The following is a 12,151-nucleotide window of genomic DNA, read 5'->3' on the forward strand; positions in this document are numbered from 1 at the left end:
CAGGTTATCAAAAGCATAGCAAGAGAAATTTCCTCTATTTTAAAACTGGACAAATACGACTTTGCAGCATCTAAGTATACGGAAACCTTCAAACGATTCTTTGGAAGGTAAACTTTCCCGTGGTTCCAGAATTCGAATGAACACAGTGGTTCATCCGCCGAAAATAATAGCACAGATTCGCGTCTCTTCGCAAAACAAAAAAACTCTGTTTTAGTAGATTCTGGCCCTGCTGTTCAGTGTGTTTTTCCGTAGGAAAAAGGTGCATAGGCTAATGCGCGCGTATGTGTTAATGTAACAAACGTGTTTTTCTCTGCAAGAAAACAAAACTTCAGTTGACCTACTTTTATGACTTTCCGATCAGTAAAGTTTGTTAATGTTCAAGCAACAGACATGTTAGTGTCTTTTCGTGAAAACGCAAAATGCAGATATCGAGATGTCTGCCACTGGCATCATTAATATAATTTAGACATTAATGTTTTGCCTTCAAAGGCACTAAAAATGTAGGACAACGTCGAAATTGAAAACCAAAATGCCATTTTTGACATTGCCGTCTCTTCGCAAAAACGGTGACGTAAAAACAAGGGCTTTTTGCCATCGAGGGAGTGAGAACGTAATTAAATTACACTCGCACAAAAAAATTTATAGTTATCGTTTCAGTTTCATTAAAAACTTTCATACCAAAGTCGGAAGTACAAGCAAAATGTACACAAAAAATTAAATAAAGTGTAACAGTTGAAACTATAAATGAGCACATTTTTACATCAGCTATTGAAATGTGGCTGTTTCTCTATAATGGGTTCTTTCCATTATCCTTTTCTTGGTCTTTTAGAGCACAGGAAATAATGTCCATTATGAAAGATGAATTAGTTGACAACAGAAAAACCTCATATTTTATAGAAGCTAGTGAACTGTTTACTTACTGACTCGAATGCACAAAAAAACGAAAACTAACATCAACAAAGGAATATTAAAATAATTTTTACTGGTAACCATTTCATGCAGAGACAGACTCAGAAGACAATTATAGTTTTCCTAAAACAAAATCATTCCCATGAGAAAAGTGGCACTCATAAAACCACGGAGATCACTTACAAGGCCATTAACAACCAATGGAAAAGTTACAAAAGTGAGGGTATTATTTCCAGGTATAGCTGCATGACAAGGACTGAAACCTTGTGAGAGCTGATAATAACAATGGAAAGTAATTATGCATGCAGTTTTGCTGCTTTTAGTCCCGGTAATAAGTTTGCAAGTAAGCTTTCAACTTGCAGTACTACGAAATTCAATGAATCTTTCCTTCCCAAAAGCTGTTCACGCTTATTTTTTCTCGTCTCCATTTACATAAGAGGATAATAATGATTCCCTCAACCAAAGATCCTGTTACCAAGTTCCTAGATTTGATGGGTTGGGCACGTTTGCTATTACACAGGCAAGGCATGCCCTTGCTGAACCACAAGCTGACATATTTATCAGGTCTGTATCGGGTATTTTCCCTGATGCATTTAAAGTAGGAAATGTTCTACTGATTCGCAAAGGGATAACAAACATGATATTGATAATTTAAATGCACCTCCGTGTTGTATTTTTCTCTCAAAGGAGATGGTATTAAGCGCTACCATATAGTGCCACTAGAGCTGAGGCTGACCGCATTTGATGGCATTCTCCAGTCCAAACAACCTACATAAATTATGTGTAGCCTATGCAATGTGACATCATAAAAAGAGCTATGTTACACAAAACTATTTAACAGTAACAAAACAGTCTATCAAGATCACAGTTTGGCTTCAGAAGAGAATCTGTTAAGTGAGCAATATTATATGGTGCTAATGATTTACTAAAAAGGCCAACGACGACAAGGTATTGACTGTTGGAATATTCTTGAACCTTTCAAAGACGTTCGATTCTGCTGACTATGATATTTTGCTTTCCCAGGCTGGATCACAATGGTGTACAAGGAATAGCCTAAGATCGATTTAGGAGTTATTTGACGGAAAACACGTTGTATCATTCAATCCAACAATGTTTGAAGAGCACCCAGTTTCTCGCAGGGTTCTACAAAGGTCTGTCGTACGTTCTCATTTCTTTCCAGTTAATATCAACGACATGTGTAACGCATGTGACACTATACCATTGTCTTTATTTGTGGATAACACAAGTCTGATGTAGAGTCAAAGTAAAGTAGATACAAGGTCAATATTCTTAAAAGGGAACTCATAAAGATAAACAATAATTTTTTAGCAAACAAACTATACATCAATGTTCTTCAATCATATTCAATAATGCTTTTCAAATTAAATATTGTGTTTTGTTCGAGCCAAAAGCAATCTAAAAAGAAACTAAAACAGTTTCTTTAGTCTTTAGTAATGGCATTAGTCTGGAAAAAGTCAACAGCTGGAAAACCATACCCATTAGTATTGATGAGAGCCTAACCTGGAAGAAGTACTTTGATTGCTGGGTCATCGAAATATCTCGGCCTATTGAATCGTCTGAGGTTTTTTTTTACCCAAAAATCTCTTACTAACTTTCTTATAATCCACTTGTCGTTCCGTAATCTTAACTTTTCCATCATCATCTTAAATGGGTCATTTTCATGTAGTTGACTTCGTGTTTTAGAAAAACGAGCTGTTCGAATAACTTTCAATACAGGTTATCGATATCACACCACACTTTCAGATGCTGATCTTAAATTTTACAGTTCAGTGTTCCTTACTTCTTCAGCCTCGATAAATTCGTGTACAAAATGCTACTTCATAAATGTTCATTGTCATAGTGCTATAACAAAGTATCTCCAAAAAACAAACCTTCATGTTGGTTTCAGCGTAACAACAATGTTTCCAAAAGTGGGAAAAATACAACTCTAGGTTCTGGAATAGTCTAAGCATGGAGGAAGGAACATCCCTGTTGGTGGTGGACTGAGTCGTCGTCCTCTGCGAATCTCTTCTCTTCCTACTGCTGCTGAGTATAGGTGGGTGTTTTTGTTTACGATGACTGACCAGTCCTATGCGCGAAGCGCAGATCTTGGCACATTCCAGGCAGACGTGTTGATCTCATCGTCAACCTTGGCATTCTGCAAGACAATCCTACACAAATGGTAGAACCTGTCCACGGCTTTGAGTGGTTCGTTGCCAACGGTTATGACAGGGTTTGTAGGCAATGCGCCTGGCCGTGGCTGAGAAAGCACTTCTGTCTTCTTGATATTGATAGTTCATTAACCCGTATCGAACGGAAGCTCTGACAAACTGATCCACGATGAATTGCGCATCTTCTCAGGTGTGAGCGATCATCGGCGAAGAGTAGATCCCGCAACATCATCCACAACGTCTTGGTCATGGCCTTCAGCCTCTGGAGGTTGAATACACTCCCATCCGTACGAAACCGGATCTTCACTCCTCTGTCACAGTCCTTGAAGGTGTCATGGAGAATGGCGGAGGACACAATGCTGAAAAGCAAAGGGCCAAAACGCAGCCCTGTTTTGTGCCATTATTGACTTGGAACTGGTCAGACAGGCGCCCTCTTCCACTACCCGATCGACCATACCATCATGAAACGAGCGGATGATGTTGATGATCTTGTCTGGGGAGCCAACCTTCGCATGGATCTTCCATAGCCCTTCCCTCCCGACAGAATCAAAGGCTTTGGTGACATCGACGAAAACAGCTTAAAGGTCCATGCTTTGTTTCCTGCACTTTTCTTGAGCTTTCCTGACCGAGCGCGGATGCTCTCTCCGAGCAAATATCCTAAAACATCCTGGAATAGTCTAGTCCAGTATCTCTAGTAAACATCTTTAACTTTGTGTAAATTATCACAAAAACACAACTTTGTATTATTTCGTGATCTTTTAAGACTTTATTTACATACATTAATGTTACGTCACGCCCCTCCAGTGGCGACATTCTGGGCAAGGGTGCCCTCCTCCCCATGACGTGGCAATCAGAAGGTCCCTGAGCGGCTAGATACGCGTCTGTTGGGCCTTGAAAGTCCGGTGACTGGGGTGTTGGGCACTGGGAGATCTGACGTGATGGGCCCCGTACTTCGTGACGTAACCAAGATAATACGTTACTCGAAATAAACAACGGTTGGATTCCCGACATATGTTCAAGAACAAAATGGCAGCTGTTTATTCAACGCCCCTTCACTAGCTCATACACAACCAATACACCAGCAGAGGGCGCTGTTGTCGGGAAGACTTTGTGACTAGTCTTCGCCCGGGGAATTGAGCCAGACAATTGCACGTGTGCATCTAGTGTTACTACAGGGACCTGAATAAGTCTATAGGGCTGTCTGAGGGCTACGCCACTCACAACTCACGTTTCGAGAAAACTGACGGTAAACTTCCACAAGAAACTCTTACTGCACCACTGCACCACTAATACCCCCTCAACCTACTAAGCCCCTGAACGACACACGCACCACTCAGGTCTTGGGCAATAGCCATGATAACTAGACATAATAGCTAAACAATATACAGGATTAATGATGCTTACCACACGCCCGCTTAATTGTTAGCTTCTGTCTTAACCAAGCAAGCCTGCTTGTCAGCAGGGGGATCGAACCAAAGGCAAACTTATGCTACTGCAGTGCTGCTACACAGTACACAGGCCCTACACGCCTCGTAGAGACAAATCCAACCACCAAAATTAGAAGCCGATCGGTAGTACGTGGCCATTCTGTTTGCTAGCATGTGGTGCGCGCGCGTGTAATTCCTCCTGGACCAACATGCATTAGTCAGTTGCCAAAGTGCGCGTGCGCTCAGGTTGAGACAGCTATGTGAGTGTAAATAGCCCCTCGAAATGGCATCTCGTCGGATTTGTCTATCCTGTTCTTAAGTGAGACGTCACTTCAGTTTAAACCACGCCCACTGCACACATGCACTGCACATATCGCCGTTTATGTGGAACCATGGAACCGGAAGTTAACGCTCAACTTCTGCGATCGTCCAATGGGGGCCTGCGAATCGCAGCGCGTCCGCGAACCGGATAGCCTCGCAGCCGGCCGCTGCCGGGCCGCGACTACGAAGGCGCGCGCACGCTCCATGTGACCAAGCAGTCACTAGCGTAGATTTCCAAAGAATTTATTCTATGGTCACTAGGGTTGCCCAATATCCTACGTTTAAGCGAAGCCTAATCGCCGCTTAACACATGGCCACGCGTAAATAATACATCTGCTCGTGATACCGTGCAGAACGCTAACTATTGTTCTATTCTGGACCTTCGCCTAGCGCCCTCTGTCGCGTCACATTTGTTAATTATACTCCTGCCCTCGGTAGTTCTTTGTAATATATATGTTTTCCCGAGCGCAACAGAACAAACTCTCAAGTCCCTGTTTCTTTTTATTCTATTTCAAGGAGGGTGCATTCAGTCGTATAGAGTCAGCGTTCAATTTCCTGAAATTGCACTGGTTTAATATATTGGCATTCATTTTTGCGCGAAACTGAATGTACCCCTGCCATCCTGCATTCGTCTTATTTTGAACTAAAGCTATTTCGCAAAATATGCAAGCGATTTCGCCAGCGTAGGGTTTGCCTGGTCAAGAATTGGGATTCGTTTTTGTACTAACAGAAGTTACATTTTCAGTCTAGAGTGTTACCACATACCTGATACAGCCATTTTTGTCCAAATACAACTTTAAGCTGGCGAAGACGAATTTTAAATCCCATTTGTAAAAACGGTGTTTTAGAACTTTTAGTTTATGTCTGAAGTCTGGGTTTTTTTGCACAGCCAATCAAAATTTTACAACTGAAATTGTCGTTTTCTGTTCCATATGCTGCAACGTATTAAGAAAAGTATACCCATAGCATGGAAACACCCTTATTATCCGTTGTAGGCTGCTAGAACAAGCTTTGTGATTGGTCAGATTGCTTGAGGTTTGTGATATAATAGGCTGTCCAAATATGGTAAAACTCTAGACTGATTCTTAGAATTGACAAGAATATAAATATAAAATCAGTGCTCTGAAACATGTAATTGCCAAACTTTCGGTAACTGAGTACCTTACCTCCTGGACAAATGTTGCTTCTCTTAGTAAAGATGAATTCTGCTGATCGTCTAAAATTTTCCTGCACATAGACCAGAAAATTCGAATAAAAAATTCGAACACTAGTAGAACAGAATTCGTGTTCGACAGCCAAAATGTTGAGGTAAAAGATCAAAAGGACTATTTTGAATATTTCCGTGTCACCTTTATTAAAACTGAAATGTTGCGTACCCAACCTATTACATAATTAACAACTGCCTTCTTAACGGTGAAGCAAATGCTAACTAGCATACTTAAGCAGAGGAGCTGTCAGTGAGTAATTGAATAATGAATGATTGATTGAGTGAAATTCTTTTCTTTTCACCGAGCACTAATTAACATATTGGCAGCCTGGTGAGGCAAGATGCAGGCGGTTTATGGTTGCGTTCCCATGTGCGTGTATTTTTACACGATTACCCGTGCATTACTAATAATGACATTGCATATCACAAACAAAACACGATTGAGTTTCACATCGTTCTTCTCATGTAAATCGACGGAAATGCATTTAATGCCTTAGGAGATACAGCGGTTTACTCGCGCTGCCAATTCCTCCAATTCAATATTTTGCACATTCAAACTTGTGGTAACGTAGGCATTAAATTGACAAAAAGTAAGCAAAAAATCCAAGTGATGCAATCAACAGTTGAATTCGGACTGTTGCACTTTTATTTACAATTTCCTCTAATTCTTGCATTTTCACAAGATGTCATTAATAGTCTTCGAAATATTCGTCATTGAGTCATATTCCTTCTGAGCTGAAACATATTTTTTCGGACATTGGCTTCGATGTACCGCTAATTATGTATACAAAATTGTCTATGAGTTTTACATTTCTTCTAATTTTGTTGGACTGCGGTACAGTGTATGTTGCTCAGTGATACTTCATTTCAAATAAAATGTAGAAAGCCGAATATATTTGCCTTTTTGTGAATTCACTTGAAGGCCTAATGTTTGTTGGAAAATTTTGTGGCATCGTGATTATGCCATCAGGTATGCAAATTTCTGATAGGCATATCAGACAATTGCTGGGTAGGCACTAGAAGTCGGAGACTGCATGGTTACGTCATCATTTTTGAGAGCCATCTTCTTCATGGCACTATGGCTATGCATGATGTCAGTATCGGTCACGTGAAGGGGGAATCTTTATAGAGGCAATTGTTTTCAGAATACACAACCTATCTTCTTCTCGAGTCACTACACCTCAAAAAAGTACACTTAGATTGTCCCAGTCCGGTGGTGGATTCATTGCATCGCACACGGGGTCATAGATGCCAGATCTTCTTGAGTGCAAGTTTCTGGTAGAAGTGGACAGACAAGTAGATGTTGCATAATTTTTATGCTGCTCCTCTCCACATTGGCAGGTGGTGTCATCATTCTCACTATACCCCCACTTTGCTAAGGTGGATCTGCAACGTCCAAAAGCACTTCTTAGTCGGTTGCAGCAAGACCAGAAAGGCCATGCCTCGCTGGCACCAGAAAGTAGAGTTTCTTCAGGGTTGATAGTAGACACCGTACGAGTGCGTTGGTAAGACGTTCAGTCCACAGGGATACACGCTGCTTGTCGGGGCTTTTGTTTAGTGCCTCCACAAAGTGCATGAAACTGTGCCTGGATTTCAGCCTCTTCCTTGTTGGTTTATAATTGAAATGACGGCGGCGAGGGTCATTTTCCTGCTTCAGTTTTTTCTTCTGAGATGCGAGTGTCCTACGGATGCTAGGGAGTGCAATCCCACTCGTATCACTGGGAGCGCTGTAATTTCATAAGGGTTGAATTTCATGTGAAGCTCATTTCTTCGCATGAGTTCTTCAACATAAAATTTAAAGACACATGCAGATTATCCTTTAGCAATTCTTTTGGTATGTCTTGCTTTTGCGCAAGACATACCGCTATGCAACAAGTCGGCGCACGTCGTGCAACTTTCTGTGTAGCTGCAATGGATCGAGACACTTGTTTCAATTAAATCCTGGACACCTTAGGAGAGGAAATCATTGTAAAGAATCCGAGAGAGGTAAACAAAACTATTGTTGGCTGTTGTGAAGTGGGAAATGATGTTTTGACACCCTTGGGGGCGCTAGCACCTTCGGCTTCACCTCGGGTGTTAGGTTATCATATTCCACATCCAAGAAGTCAATAATTGCTAATTGAAGTCACATAATTGAGGAGCTCCCGACCACATCATGTATGGGGCTGAAACAAACACAAATCGCCGATGTTTCATTTTGCTTTGCTCTAGTTTCTATTGCAATCATTTTACAAGGTGAAAATTTCAATTATTGAGTGATCAAGCACCACCCATTCACATGCAAGTTGGTTTTGTAGCCATTCGATTTTTCCTTTTTTTCTGGACGACGATTCTCCACGGCTTTTCAAGCCAACCCGGGGTTTGATTTTTATGGTCATTTATAGTTAACGCTTTCACTCGGGAAGGCGTTAAAATTGTCGGTAGACCTGTCTAGGAAGAACTGGCATGTTGCGAGAACAGTGTGCCCGAATTTCAGTAAGTTGATGGCAAATCTTCCAACCCTTCCAGAATCTAAATACTCTCCCTAGTCCCACGGCGACTAAAAGACTAGATCGAGACTGGACGAGCTACGTCAATATCATTACAATAAACCCTTGGGAGCTTTTTTCTCATTTCAATGGCAACGTAAATAATGTCATAACAACGTCCTCGTGTCCGATATTAAAAAAATGGCGATCGTAAAAGTTTTGTTTTGTTTTTAGTCTGTACTTGCGATTTTAATAAAATGTGAGCTCGCCATCGTGGAGAATATTTGCTCGCATTATTTTGTTTTAACACAAGCTTGAAAAAACGTCAGTTCTGGCTCGATAATGTCCTTTTTTGCCCTTTGAATCGAAGGCCGCCTCTGAGTGTTCATATAATAGATATTATCCTTAGTGAAATATGTGGCCTGCATGATCATTAATAATAACAACAATTAGGTCTATATTATCATAGAAATTTTAATAATTTTTCTCTCGATAATTTGATATCACAAGGGGTAGGCTTTTGGGATCTTCTCTCCATTCTTGCAAAAGAACTACAATTGAATTTGATGGACTTAAGAATGGGCGCGTTTATCCAGGGGCCGTATTATCGAACACACACGGAAGGTGCTGTGCTAAGGGCCTACACGAAAAATGTGGGACCAACTTGTACGAAAAATTTGACGACATATGATTAAACCACAGTGCACCATAAACACTCATTATTGCAAAGTTGGGAATTCACTCTACTATGCATTGTCAATTTTGGAAACGCTCCGCACCACGTGTAGCTAAAACAAAGCTTGGTACTGCTCAGCGTCAACATGAAGTCCGAGGCTCCAGTGCTGTAAAGTCGGTCCTGCGCTGCCTGTCCGCCCCGAGATGAAGTACATCTTGATCAGCAAAGGAAGGTGGTGTGAAGTGTTTCCATTGGTCTCCACTTCGTGCACAACATGGCGGGCGCCGTGTCCTATAAATTGTTTATAATGGAGACCAGTGTTCGGACTTGCACCGCCGTTAGATACCCTCTGTCCGGGCTGATGGTAACCGTGCAACTGTCCGGGCTGATGGTAACCGTGCAACTGGACTTGCCTTTCATTCGTAAGTGCCATTTTACTTTAGGAAATTCATACCAATCGCAATGGGCCATATCTCTGTTGATAATTACAGGCTAAACGAATAACTTAACGTTATAGTAGTAGGCCAAAATGTGAAAGTATTTACATTGAAATGAAACCCTTTCAGTCCCCTTTGTTTTTTCGAAGAATCGCTTAAATTATACAAGAATATATACCATCAAATCTGGAAATATGCATTCCATTATTGGATAATTAGTTGACGAATAAAAGAATTTAAATTCGTCAAAAGGTTTTTTCTGAAACATAAAAACTTTAGATGTGTTATAATGAGCAGAGCTGTAATCTTTAATAAATTCAGGGGAATGGAGAAAACAAAGGTGCCTTTTGTATAACATGTAAGGGTGCAACCAAGATTTTGTTCCGTATTATACATTATACAACTTTGTTTTTACTTACTTTTAAGACAAAAAATGTGAAAACACCCCCCTGGAAACCCCTAAGTTTTCCGTCCTGCCTTTATACGTTTGCTTCGTTAAATTTGTTACGAATTTATAAGAATGGAAAAGAGCCCCACGAATTTGACAAGCTCATTTGTGTCTGCAATATAATATTGTTTGAACAAACCCTCTTCGTTTAATCCAGTCCCTTAAATACCTTTCTTGGTGAATATTTCTGAGCTTGTAAGTTAGTCCTGTTATACTCCAAGATTATTAGGCCTAGCTAATAAAACCCCTATACTGCCGGGAGAATACACGCATGAGCGAAAACCCGGAAACCCTCATTATCAACCTCGTCCCTTCACTAGCCCCTAGGCGTGTAGACTACGAAAGTGATGCTGACTGGCTATTCAGGATGAATATGATATTCATTGCAAATACCATTCGCGGACGCAGCTTTGCGTGATCTCGGGTAGGTGCGAGGTGAAAACAAATGCATTTTACGTTGCTCTTCATGGCAAAAGTGCGTTCACCTTAGATAGTTTTCACCTTGCTGGCCGGAATTCAGGCACAAGTCGTGTCCTCTTCTTTATCCGATTCGGAAGTGACTTCGTCATACAAGCGGATGCACCACAATTTGCAGGCTCTCATCGGATGATCGCTGAAGTTGCGCGTTAATTAACTTCCGGTTCCATGCAAACGGCGATCAGTGCAAGCATAACAACCTCATTCCCACGGGTGCAATCTTGCTGCGCCACTCTTGGTTCCCACCATGCCTTGCGCGATCTAACCCCAGGTATTGTACAATTCAAATATCCCACTATTATTTGGAATATTCAAAGTAGGCCTTTAGTCAGTGTGTTTACGCGCCGCGCAGATTTACGCAGGCATAACGTGCAGGAAAATACAGGGGCGCGAGCGTGTAGCTGTTGAAATACGCTTGCGATTGACTTTACGCATGTATATTCATTCTGAATAGCCATTCAGCGCAATTCTCGAATTCTACACGACCAGGAGGCTAGTGAAGGAACGCGCACGCAGCCCATGGAGTCGAGATTGTGCAAGGTCCTAACACAATCCCTAACCAGTCCTGAACTCTAGGGCATACGTTGATGTCAAAAGACACATGAAGTCATCCATCAGTCAGTCAGTAGTGTAACTATGCGGTGGGTTGCACATATTTTGTTTTCAAGGGGCCCTATAAGCAAATAAACTGTGGCTTGTAGGCCTACATGGGTTGTGTACATTTCAAAATCTCAAATACTGGGATACCCAGGACATGGATGGGGGGGGGGTGTTCCACGTGCCCCGGCTCCCAGTTTCTCTAATGCAGTCAGTGCTAACATCACATATTACTTTATGAAGTCGAGGGATTTATTTTTGGCAAGTCATATTGCACAAAGCTACCGGTACCCTATCCGACTATCAAAACTCCGTAAAAACAAGCGGGGTGTCTGAAACCAATTTCCTGCGTTGCCGGCATATAATATAATTTGCAACAGATTTACACAATTTTATAGCTGGAGCAGAATATTTCAATGCCATTTGCAAAAACGTGGCAAATCAGTAGAGATCGTTTGCGCGAAATAGCAGATAGTGGAAAGAATTCGTTTTTATTTGTATTGTAATAGTTTGGTGTTACTTTTTAGACAACTTGATTTCCACTTGGGAGAATTCAAATTTGACAGTATCAGCGTTTTCTTAAATTTGTCCAGGAAAGGTTTACTCAGTGGAAAAAAGCTTGCTTCCATATTAGCTGTTTGCATTGGTACCGGCAAGCCTCTCTGATAACAGTCATATTACGTAATGTTACAACCACCCTTGTAGGCTGACGCATTGATGTGCACGCCTCACTCACAGGCAGGTAGCCAGATTGGCTGACAGTGTTTGACATTGAATTTTTCTTGGACACGTTTTATTGCATCCTCACCATCAAATACGCTGGTACTGAGATTTTTTTCCTTATGCATATAATTTTTAACGTACAAAATAATGTCACACATTTTGCATTAGTAAGTATATACTAATCACACGTACTCCACACTTTTCGACTTGGTTTTCCCTGAAGGTATTTTAGGATGCAGAGTGTTTGAATTGACATGTCGGAAGAAATGCCCTTGTGGAGATAATCTTCA

The 12,151-nt window shown here is 41.2% G+C and overlaps 1 protein-coding gene across 2 annotated transcripts in view; it reads right to left on the reverse strand.

Annotated features, from left to right (window-relative positions):
* Positions 1-76: 76 nt before the first annotated feature.
* The window catches only part of LOC147798134 (peroxisome assembly protein 12-like), an 80,775-nt gene continuing 68,700 nt past the window's right edge, over positions 77-12,151 (reverse strand). The window contains exons 10-11 of one of the 2 annotated variants that reach the window (XM_087140975.1): positions 5,995-6,055; positions 77-4,030 (exon numbers count right to left, since the gene is read on the reverse strand). In XM_087140975.1, coding sequence (XP_086997101.1) covers positions 3,950-4,030; positions 5,995-6,055 — 142 coding nt within the window. In that variant the 3' untranslated portion in view covers positions 77-3,949. Of the gene's footprint in view, positions 6,056-12,151 lie in introns of both variants that reach the window. The other variant, XM_087140976.1, reaches the window with a different exon arrangement.

Source organism: Acanthaster planci, linkage group LG09 (assembly GCF_054643075.1).
Source record: "Acanthaster planci isolate LZ-2023a linkage group LG09, COTS_SCS, whole genome shotgun sequence".
NCBI classification, from domain to species: domain Eukaryota; kingdom Metazoa; phylum Echinodermata; class Asteroidea; order Valvatida; family Acanthasteridae; genus Acanthaster; species Acanthaster planci.